Here is a 12,492-nt window from a genome sequence, read left to right on the forward strand (position 1 = left end):
TCAAAAGACATTTTGTGGCTATTAACAATCTTACTAATGGCTGGAGACATAGAAGCAAATCCAGGCCGCTGGGCGCACTGTGTGCTTTCGCAGCTCCACCTGGATTGTTCCCTGGCGTTGCGCTGCGCTGTGATGTGTGGATGCTTCGTGGAGCGGCGCAGCTTCTTGAGACATTGATGACTCACGTACCTTGCAACTCTGACTGGAGTTGTCCTCAACAGAGCCCATTCTTAGTACACGTCTCTGACAATGGGCCACCACGCGAGCCGCAATCCACCGTGGCAGCCTCACCAAGAGAACTGGTGCCAACCATCCGTAAGTGTAACTCAATCTCATCTTCACCTATTACAACATTAATTGGGGACAAACGCTCCACTTCAACTGCCAGACTGAAATCTTTGAATCCGGTGATAAAGAAACAACGCAAAATGCACTTTTTTCACACTCATAATAATGCTAAGATCACCTGGGACTCAAGATCCAAGCCAAAAGGACTTCTACTTGGCCATATTAACATCCGTAGTATAGTAGGCAAAACCGAACAAATTGAACACTTATTAATTGACTCCAACATTGATATATTAGGCATATCCGAAAGTTGGTTAACTCATTCATCACCAACAGCTGCCATCAATATATCAGGATACAATGTGTTTAGAAGAGACAGGGGAACAGGACGAGGGGCTGGATTATTGATTTATGTGAAGGACTGTTTAAAGTGTAAATTAATTGAATTAAATGTATTGGCCTCAATATAACTATCTCTCCTGAAATGTCTTTCACGGTGATATGTCTGTACCAACCTCCTTCCTCTAAAAATACATTTAATGATCAACTTAAAACTATTTTAAAATGTAGCGATTTTAAAAGGGAAACTATTCTTTTAGGTGACTAATATTAACTGGGACAATAAATCTGACAGAAAAAAACTGAAGCAACTAACAGATAATCACAACCTTACTCAAGTTATTCAAGGTCCAACAAGAATAACCAATACATCTAAAACAACAATTGATTTAATATTCACAAATAAATCTGATAGGATCAGTAAAACTTTTAATCTTCTGTCTGGGCTCTCTGATCATAATTTCATTCTATGCTCAAGGAAAATCTACTGGAAACGTCTTACTAGCCCCATTAGAGTTTGCAGCCATCATATGATACCTAAAAACGAACAACAAAACCTGAAGAATGCTTTGCAAGAGTATGATTGGTCCAATGTATTAACGAATATTGAAGTTGAGGACAGCTGTAGCACCTTCTCCAAATGTGTTATGGAAGTTCTGGATAGCTTCACAAAAAAAGTTGAATTTAAAAGGCGTAAAAAGGCACTACCTTGGGTGAAGGATGATGTATGGAAATTGATGAAAGAAAGAGATAATGCACTAAAAAAATCTCTAAAAACAGGGCTCATTTGTGATCAACAGATTTTTACATCACTTACAAATTCGTAAATCTAAAGTAGATTTTTTCATCGAAATGATAGATGGGGCAAATGGCAATGGAAAATTGATATGGGAACAATTAAATAAGTTAACAGGAAGAAACAAGGAGGACACCCAATGACATGCAACTCCAGGTGAATGGCACTCTGTAGTAGCTTCAACAATTTTTTTATACACTCAATTAAGGAGTTGACAATGAACTTTAAATGTCCAGGCACTCCACATAACCCTCTGGATGACAGCAAACCAGTCTTTAGTTTAAGGGAAATAACTGTTCCCGAGGTTTTGAAAATCATCTCGTCTCTGAAAAGCTCTAAGGCTAGAGATGTCTTTGGTCTGGATAGTACCTTCATAAAACATCATAAAGTGGCCCTCGCACACCCAATGGCACACTTAATAAATCTGTCCATAAAACAGGGTAGAGTGCCATCCACCTGGAAGATTGCCAAGGTTACCCCAGTCCTAAAGGCTGGTGACAAGACCAAACTAGAGAATTATCGGCCAATAAGTATCTTGCCAGTCATTTCAAAAATAGCTGAGAAATGGACTGCATTGCAGCTAACAGACCATCTTAACAGTGGGCATAACCCACTCCATCCAATGCAGTTTGGATTTTGTAAACACCATTCAACCGAAACAGCAATTTGTTACTTTCATGAGAACATCAAAGGCTTATTGGATCAGGGTGGTTATGTAGGAGCTGTCTTCTTGGACTTGAACAGAGCTTTTGATTCACTAAACCATATTGTACTTATTTCAAAACTGTCCCTTTTTAACTTTTCTGATGGCACACTCTGCTGGATGAGATCGTATCTGTCAAACAGAAAACAGACTGTTCAGATTGGAAACTCAATGTCACCTTACCTCAGCTGCTCAACTGGGGTACCCCAAGGTTCTATCTTGGGACCAATTCTGTTCAGTCTCTATGTAAATGACCTACCTAAAGTTTGCCCAAATGTTAATTTGCAATTATATGCTGATGATACAGTGCTATATGTCCACGCAAAAACAAAACAAGAAGCTGCTGTAAAATTATCAGCTGCTCTGGCACCTGTATCTCACTGGCTTAATGAATCTTGCTTGCACCTAAACACTAAAAAGACTGTATGTGTGTTTTTCTCTCGTCAGTCAGCAGAGGGTGATCAACCATCTGTAGCGGTCAATGGAGAGAGCCTTGATAAAGTGGAAGAGTTAAATATATCTTGGAGTGGTCTTTGACACAAATTTATCATTTAAAGCACATGTTAAAAAAATCACAAATATCATTAAATTCAACTTGTCAAATTTCTATCATATAAGACCATTTCTTACCTCCAAGACGTGAAGTTTATATGCATGCCATGATATTCTTACACATAAATTATTGTTTTACAACGTGGACACACACAACAGAAAGCATATTAAAACACCATCAAGTCTCTCTTCAAAAGGGCAGTTAAAATTTTGGACAGGAAACCTCTTCATTTTCATTACTGTAATTACAATTACATTACATTCTTGACCTGGACAGTTATCAGATCTTTATGGATGTTTACCTCATTTTCAAAGTTTTAAATGCAGAGTTCCCAAAAAAAGGTCAGCAGAGCCCACTCACCTTTTACCTAAACAAACATTGCAACATAAAGGAACACACATTTTTGACTCATCTGAGATTTTGCAGAAACATATTTTGCCAACATGTATAGAGACTCTGCTAGAGACCAAGTGGTGAACTGCTAAGTGAATACCTCAGGCAGCAGAAACTCCATGAGGAGGAGAAGGAAGAGCAGGAGGAAACATCATGGAAGCACAGTATGTACCATCAACAGATTGAAGAAGTGGCTGGAAATCCTACCAGTGGCTGGGAAAAGCTGGACTGAAACACAGCACAGAGGCACTGGGGAACATGGCCAAGTAGAAGGCAGTCTATCCATAACGTCACATCACAAGTGGAAATCTCCTAGCATTAAAGTGCCATAGCCAGACATGGATCTTGAAAAACAGACCTTCAGAGATGCAAGGCATCCTGCTGGAGGCAAAGACATGGGTCGATGGCACATTCAAAGTTCAATCAGCCATCACCAGAACTCTGTATTTACATTCCATTTTCCACATGTTTACAGACCATTTTAATTTCCGTGACGATAACTCAAAATGACTGTCAATTAGACTGCAATTTGCTACACCTAAAAGCTAGCTGAGCAACACACAACAATGAGTGTCTCATTTAATTCCTGACAAAGGAAAAGGAAAATGTTCCCCTTATTCTTTAAAGATAATAGTGAAACTTACTGTATTGCCACCTACTGATTTAGTGCATTTTGGCACTCAGTATGACATGTGGGCTGCTGCCTTCATCAACACACTCTTTCAGTTCACTCTCTCACCCTTCCTTCTTTTGACTCATGGGTTGTTCTTGTGTGTGTGTGTGTGTGTGTGTGTGTGTGTGTGTGTGTGTGTGTGCGTGCCTGTGTCTGCGGGTGGCCCTCAGAGCTTCAGACAGGCCTGCTCAGTGCTGTCACAGCACATCGCCATCATAACACCCTCACACCAAACACAATGCTCTTTCTCTCTCACTCTGTGCTCTCCATGCCTCTCCGTTTCTAGAGTACCAGTTACTGCCACAGTGCAGAACACTAGCTAAAAGGTGAGGTAATGACAGTATAAGACACTATTCAACACAGAGAAATTAGTTTTCTCTGAAAAATTTAACCTAAACAAACATTGCAACATAAAGAAACACACATTTTTGACTCATCTGTGATTTTGCAGAAACATATTTTGTCAACATGTATTCTGGTGATTGGGTTGCAACTACACAATGAGGTGAAATGACAATTCAGGGGGTAATTCTCTGTAGGTTTATGACCGCTAGAGACCGGTTTCACATTGTTACATTATTTTCACATTCATTTCAATATTGCTGATATTGCAGAAGTACTATATCAGATTTGACTAACAATCTCTTCTTGAAAGTGAAGCAAAAAAAACACAAAGAGGCAAACTGTAACAAATATTTCATTTTACAATGTATAATACATATATAATCATGTGAGTTTGTATAATGTTATGTAACTCATTCCTAAATGATGATGAACAGAAAGAGACATTTACATTACTCATTTCCATTTATGAGCCACTGTTGTGTCACAACACTCATTTTCACATTCCAGCTGGCACAAGAGGCACAAAAATGCAGGAGCATGAAATAACTCTAAGTGCAGAGCAAATGACAATTTTTGTAAGCATTTGTGAGCTCTCAGTAAGGGTATAGCTTTTTGAGCTCTGCTTCACTCTTTATCGCTGGCATAGTCAGAGAGATTGGCAAGGCATGTCATACTGAGGCTGTTTTACCCTTGTTATAGACATGCATTCTGAGTGATCTGATCACAACTGGACAGCTCTAAGTACAGTGTAGATATATATATATATATATATATATATATATACATACATACACACACACACACACACACACACACACATCTATACATATATATATATATATTATATATACATGTATATACATATACATATATATTAGGGCTGTGCAATTAATTGAATTTTGATCGTGATTTCAATTTTTGGGTCAAACGATCTCCAAACTAATATAACCAAATTGAAACGATTTATTTGGCATTTTTCATTGTACAGTAAGTCTAGAGATTTTCTGAAAGAGACGCGCATGCGCAATTCAGTCCCTCCCCCAAAGTATTCAACGCGGCCCTGCTGACTGGCACTCACTCAAGTTACGTTTTTCTCTAAATTACATAATTACATAATCGCCATCAGTCAACAGGATGCTGTCTGACTCTGTCACTCGCGGGGAGGGAGGCTGTTTTCTGGGGGAAAGTTCACTGTCTCGGTCGGGAGGGCTGAATCACCGCGACAAACACTTGGTGAGTTTAAGTTTTTTGCCGGGGACAGACGCTGTTTTTCGGGCAGAAATGTGACGAAGAGTCGGTTGGACAGACACTTCACGTATAACTGCGGTATTTTTTTCCTCATATAAGTTGCCAAAGACACGATCAGTTACTACGTTACTGTTGTTTGGTCCTGTAACGTTGCTTTGTGGGACATTTCTCCATTTTGTTGAGTGATGGACCTGTTCAGTTATCAGACAGTGAACACCATCAGATCGACACACCCCCGCTCCGCACCGCTGGCTTATCCGTTCACACTGGTTCGGTTCGCCAATACTGCGCGTCAGACATCGATCTCAGACACACTATATAATGCGACTCCTTATCCGTCAAATTCGGACAGGCACGAGAAAATAACAGCTGCCATTGGATACTTTTTAGCTAAAGATATGCACCCTATCGTTTGTCTTATTTGATTTTCTAAGTATATTTTTTAAATTTATTAAATGTTTATAGAAATTGCAGAACAGTTGGATACATATTTGTACATTATTTTCGATTTGAACATTTCATATATTTTTTGGAGAGAAATGCTGAATAAATGCATCATGTTTCCAAACTCAAAAATAATCGTTTAAATAATCGTGATTTCAATATTGACCAAAATTTTTTCCATAATCGAGCAGCCCTAATATATATACTTAATTGTCAAAGCCCACTATGTAAAGAACACATATTTAATCATTAAATATCTCAACTAAATATTTGTGAATTATACTTTGCACTGATATATCATCGTCCATCTGTCTGAAGTGGCATTAAACTGCAGTACAGCAGCAGGGTTGTTGACACCAACAGATGTCTGCTAATGATCAGTGTAATTCACCAGAGCATGAGGTGTTCATCCACTGCCCAGGCTGGAGAATAGCTTTATTGTAATTAGGTGCTTATTAAGTGTCAGTGAGGACCTGGAGTGTTACTTTGGTTTTAACTACACGTTCACACATGGATTCCACACAATGACACATGATGTATAAATAACTTAGTATAAAGATAGTGCAGATACATCTCAGCTTGCAATCTCTGCTACTGGATTTTGCAGGGGAACATTAAAAATACCTTTTATGCAGCTACAAATGTCAAAGAAGGGATCACATATATACTGTACTGTATAAAACATATAATATGTAACATTTCAGCATTAAAATGTCTAAAAACATCCAAACCTTTAATATGTATTTTGTTGAGTTACTGTATGTACTTTGTATGTAATATTATCCAAAAAGTTTTCAACAATTTTCAAACCCAGAGAAATCTGTAATTCTACTCCTGGTAATGGTGCGTGTCATTTTGTAGCCTGACAATATAACTTCTGGGAAAACATCAGAGAGAGAGGAAGAGGGTCGGAGAACGTGACTTAACATAATGTGAATACATCTTTAAACATTACCTCGTCCATGAAGACGTCTGCCTGAGTCTTGTTGTCTTCACTATTCACTATTGCTGATGAAATCTACTTCACTGAAGACAACAAGTCCCATGATTCCACGCTACTTACTTCTTTTGTGTGTTTTGACTGAGAGACCTCTGAGAAAATTACAAACGGTGCCTTTTAACACCAGGGTTTCTGTCACCTGTATGGCACAAGCATCTATGATTCAGTATCTTGGTTCAGTATAATTTCACCATACATCTCGTCCGCTGTAATCCAAGTCCCTGGAAGCCCTGATATCCCAAACTGATTTGAAAAGACGTTATTTATAACCAGCTTGTGTGCTTGTGTGCCCACTTTGCTAATGCGTTTAACTTAGCAGCCACAGTGAAGGTTTTAGGCTTACAAATGAGAGTTAATAACATATTTTCAAATCAATTTGGAATTTCTGGGCTTCTGGAGACTTGGATTTTGCATTATGTATCAAGCAGGTGTTATCACATTGTTTCACACTTTTTCCAGTTTTACTTTAATGTCGTCAACAGAAAAAAAACGCAAATAAAAAATAAATAATGTCTTCATATAAATTTGTGATCTCTGGGCTTCCACAGTATGTATTTTCTGGGGTCTCCCAGTCAAAACAAAAGAAGTAAGTAGTGAGTAATTACTTCCTAGCAAGGTCTGCATTGCAATATTTTCTCATATTCACAAACCTGTTGATTACTATGGAAGCGTATTACATTCACCTTTTTTTTCTGAATTTCTGAGATAGTTCCAAAATAAATTTTCATGTCACAGTTATTGTTTTTACTGCAGCAGGATTGCCGCATCTTATGTAGCCTAATTAATATTTTCTCATTAAAGATATTATCTTTATGTTATTTCACCCAGCCACACCCCATCCCCTATTGATCAGAATGAGCATTTTTATGGCCTGACCCACAGTCATTTGCTTTATTCACTACTGATCATTATCAAAGACAAAGTTAGGACTGGCAGGAGATGCAACGCTGTGTGGACACACTTATTTGAGCTGCAGCAGTTCAGCAACACAGCTGTCACAAGAGGTATCTATGCCTGAAACACATAGCATTATCAAGATGTTGCATGCCAAATGTATGAGCTAACGTCAAATGTTGAAATCATATAGCGCTATTAGAGGGTAGGGGAAGCACCAACGGTACTCCAGCATCCATGCAAAGGAGAGCTCACAGGAAGGAAGGAGGCCGAGGACTAGTGTCAAAGCCACTATCCAGGATGAAACAACAAAGATCCATGAGTACATCAGGAAGATGGCCCCAAGTGATTAACTGCTAATTGAATACCTCAGGCAGCAGAAACTCCATGAGGAGGAGAAGGAAGAGCAGGAGGAAGCATGCCCCTGAGAAAATCCAGTACATAACAGCAGGTTGTAAGATGCAGGCAGGAGCACATGGAGCACCATAACCAAGTGGCTGGCATAGTGTACAGGAACATCTGTGCTGAATTTGGCCTGGAAATAGGAAAGACCTCTAAAGGTGGTGGAGAATGACCAGGGCAAGATCCTGTGGGACTTCCAGATACAGACCGACAAACTGGTGATGGCTAACCAACCGGACATAGTTGTGGTGGACAAACATCAGAAGAAGGCAGTGGTGATAGATGTAGCAATCCCAGGCGACAGCAACATCTGGATGAAGCAACACGAGAAGCTCAAGAAATACCAAGGGCTGGAAGAAGAGCTGGAGACGATGTGGAGAGTGAAGGCAACAGTGGTCCCTGTGGGTTTGGGAGCATTTGAGGCTGTGACCCAGAGACTGGGAGAGTGGCTCCGGCAGATTCCAGGAACAACATCTGAGATCTCTGTCCAGAAGAGTGCAGTCCCAGGAACAGCTAAGATATTGTGTGGAACCCTGTAGCTCCCAGGCCCCTGGTAGATGACCTGAGCTTGTATGAGGGAGGAAGAACACAAGACTTCTTGCAAGGGCGAGTGCTGTTTGAGTTTTTAGAATAGAAGATTTAGGACAATATTCCTAAATCTTTTAGATTTAGTCTTTAAATAAAAAAGTATTTAAAAATATAAAAATGAAATGAATGGCTTCGTTCTGTTCTTCCATTACTTCTGACCACTTATTCCTCTATATGTGTACTCTGGATTATGCTGCCTGATCTGCCATTATTGCTGTTGAGCTGGATCCAGTTTTCCTTCAGACATTTTGACTTTGTCTTCCCCTGGTTCTACAGACCCACTTCCTTAAAGCAGAGAGCAACATCTGCTATTTTTTTCCCCATGTCACTGAAACACTTCCCTTCCCTTGTTGTTGTAAATATTTCAGACATCATCTTTCCATTATAAATAAAGAACAAGGACCCCCAGACAGCCACAGAAAGGAGGCTAATGGGATGAAAGAAACTACGGTTGGTGGAACGAGAGGGCTGTATCTTCACTTTTCCACAAACAGTGGTGGGCATGTAACATATGCTGGAAAAGAAGAGGAGGACATAACTGCTCAGCATGACCTGCTGTCCCCCCGACTGAATACAGCAAAGATGAAGTAAAGTAAAAATACACTAGATTTAAAAGCCCAGACGACATAGTATCTGATGCTCCCGTTCAGTCAGGAGCAAAAATCAGAGATTGTTGACTGCAGAGTTTAGTTGTAATGTTACACAGCTTTGTTCTTAGATCTGTATTTCAAACTTTTCAGAGAATCAAATATGTTGAACTACAAAAGGAAGCTTAATGAAGCTGTGGAGACAGCTGTGTACCAGTGGCAAAATACACTGCCCGACCAAAAAAGTCACACACTCTAATATTTAGCCTTTAGCCTTGATAACGGCACACATTCACCGTGGCAACATTTTGATAAGCTTATGCGATGTCACAACATATATTTTTTTCAGAGTTGCATTAATTTATGCCTGCGCCATCAGGGAAGAAAAAATCAATTGATGGAAAAACCTGGTCATTCAGTATATTCAGGAAGTCAGCTGACCTCATTTTTTGGGCACATAACATTGCTGAACCTGGACCTGACCAACTGAATCAACCCCAGATCATAACACTGCCCCCACAGGCTTGTACAGTAGGCACAAGGCATGATGGGTGCATCACTGCATCTGCCTCTCTTCTTACCCTGATGCGCCCATCATTCATGAACCTTTTCCATTGATCCACAATTGAATGATTAGTCTCATTGATAAGTGGTTTTCTTAAGGCTACACAGCTGTTTAGTCCCAATCCCTTGAGTTCTCTTCACATTGTGCTCTTACTTTCACTATTAAACATAGCTGTGAGTGCTACTGGTGATTTTTTATGATTTGATTTCACCAAATGTTTAAGTGACCTCCAATCACGATCATTCAAGCTTTTTTCTGACCACATTTCTTCCTCAAAAAAGGTTGGTTCACCGTCAACCCAATTTTAGTAGTCTCAGCAGTCTCCTTAGTTGTTTTCTTTGCTTGATGCAGGCCAATAATTTGACCCTTCTGAATCTTTTCCAGGACCACAGGATATGTCTTCTGACATGGTTGTTTAAGAAATGAGAAGCTCCTCATTGCATCAGTTAGGGTTTAATAACTTGTTGCCAGCTGAAACATATTAATCACTGCAGTAATAATCCAGGAAGGCTCTGACCTATTTGCTAAGTTAAATTAAATAAAAACTTTTGTTTGGGCCAGGCAGTGTATTTTGCCATATAGACAAACAAATGTCAGCTTGTAAATACATCCATTTTTATAATACTACTTCCTTGGAGCTTCCTTGGAGCTCAGAAGGTTCACACAAGTTTACAATCAATGAGACTACTGGAGAAGTAGAACAAATTATGGCTGAGCGTGAGAACTTGAATCTGAGGTCAGATTAGATGAGATTCATTTTAATGGCACAATAACAAGCACAGCTATTTCTCTGTTGCTACCCTCAGGACATAGATCATTTTGGTAGTGTGACGCTAGTAACAAAGCCACAACAGAGGTGAGACGGCTTCCGTGGGAATGGAAAAGCCATCAGCGGGGGACAGGGGTGTGTCGGTCTGATGGTGTTCACAGTCTGACAGCTAAACAGATCCTTCATTCATCAAATAAAAGAGAAATGTCCCACACTTCATCACACAAAGCAACGTTACAGGACCAAACAACAGTAATGTGGTAACTGGTAGTGTCTTTGGCAACTTATATGAGGAAAATAATACCGCAGTTATACGTGGAAAAACCTCTGTCATCCTGTCTGTCCTACCGACTCTTTGTCACATTTCTACCCAAAAAACAGCGTCTGTCCCCGGCAGCAGAGCCAGGTGGCTCCCACAGTTGAATGGCGGTGATTATGTGACGTGATTCCGAGCAAAAAACTTTAACTCACGTCTTTGTCACCTTCCACTGTTCCACTGCACCTTCCTTCACACCCAGACTTCAGTTTCCCACGGAAAACAGCATCCCTCCCCGTGAGTAAGAGAGTCAGACAGCGTCCTGTTTACTGATGGTGATTATGTAATTTTGTCATTTAGAGCAAAAAACGTAACTTTGTAACTTTCCAGGATGCATGCTGGGTCAGGATCTCAATCACAACGCATTATAACAGCATCCATATTATTATAAACAGTCAGTGGGTACATGTTTCAGATGTTGAGACGTATGTTGCGTTCAGACCAAACAAGAAGTAAATATTTGTGTTGCATTCACTCACCCTTGTTTGATCGCGGCGTTCTTAATTTTTAATCACGTCCACTCACATGGGTAATGCAAATAAAAAAAAACGCAAACACGCAGCCCCAGTGGCATGCTTCATGAATTTCAAACAAAGACATTTCTCTGTGATCTGACTGCAATAAATGGATCAGAAGGACACCAAAATAACATCATCATAATGCCTTCTTGTAAAAAGCCTGAATTCATGCTTCGTCAGGTCTGTCAGCCAGATGACAAGCAAATAACTTTTTAATGCTTGTTCACTGAATGGAATTTGGATCGAGCAGAGCTATGCTGTGCTGTGCTGTGCTGAATCATATCTCCAAAACGTACCAGGTAGTCTTACTTTCTCGATCACCTCCCTCCACAGCAGTTCCTTATTTGTCCTATCTCGGTATGAGTAGATGTGTTATCGTACAACTCTGGGTGTCCACAAACGGTCACGATTAGTGATTATTATCCTCTCCTCCATTGTTGTTCATGTTCAATATCCAGGCATCAGCGATGTGAATGTCATGACGTCAGTGTGAACGTCAACGGCTTTCCCAACACAGTGTTGTGAGGATATTTTGCTTGAGTTCAATATCTTAAACTCACACGAAAGCTTGCTTGATGCGAAATTTCACACCAAAACAAAACAAAACAAACGCACTACAGGCAAGAAGAAAAAATAGTTTTTGATTTTGGGATGAACTGTCCCTTTACGTCTAAACTTCGAGGACGTTTTAACTTTTAACTCAAAACAAGATTAATTGACTGAACCTTGCTTGCACCACCATGCCACTGGCTGATTTGCGTAGTATACTAAAACAAATGGAAACAATGTGAAGTCGATACAACTCTCAAAAATCCAAACTACTTTGCCATAATTTAGATAACAGTCAGCAGTAATCTTAAATTATGTGATTTGTTTGGCCAAAACAAGCCAAAACACTGGTGTGGTTCATCCTCAAAAATTAATCTCAGACCTTTGTTTCTTTCTCACAGTTTCTACCTGATCACCAGATAGCTATCTATATTAATTTATATTCCCCAATGTTCCCAAATGTTAATTTTATATAATTTTCATATCATTTTTGATATCATTTTACATTATACTGATGTAGGA

General features: G+C 39.6%; 1 protein-coding gene across 2 annotated transcripts in view; it reads right to left on the bottom strand.

The window, feature by feature from the left end:
* LOC140996490 (tight junction protein 2-like) overlaps positions 1-12,492 on the bottom strand; it is a 102,373-nt gene that overhangs the window by 53,725 nt on the left and 36,156 nt on the right. The window contains exon 1 of one of the 2 annotated variants that reach the window (XM_073466911.1): positions 3,173-3,203. The exons of the other annotated variant lie outside the window; for it this stretch is intronic. Coding sequence (XP_073323012.1) covers positions 3,173-3,193 — 21 coding nt within the window. The 5' untranslated portion in view covers positions 3,194-3,203. Of the gene's footprint in view, positions 1-3,172; positions 3,204-12,492 lie in introns of those variants that run through there. 2 annotated transcript variants of the gene reach the window in all.

This window comes from Pagrus major, chromosome 5 (assembly GCF_040436345.1).
Source record: "Pagrus major chromosome 5, Pma_NU_1.0".
Lineage (NCBI taxonomy): Eukaryota > Metazoa > Chordata > Actinopteri > Spariformes > Sparidae > Pagrus > Pagrus major.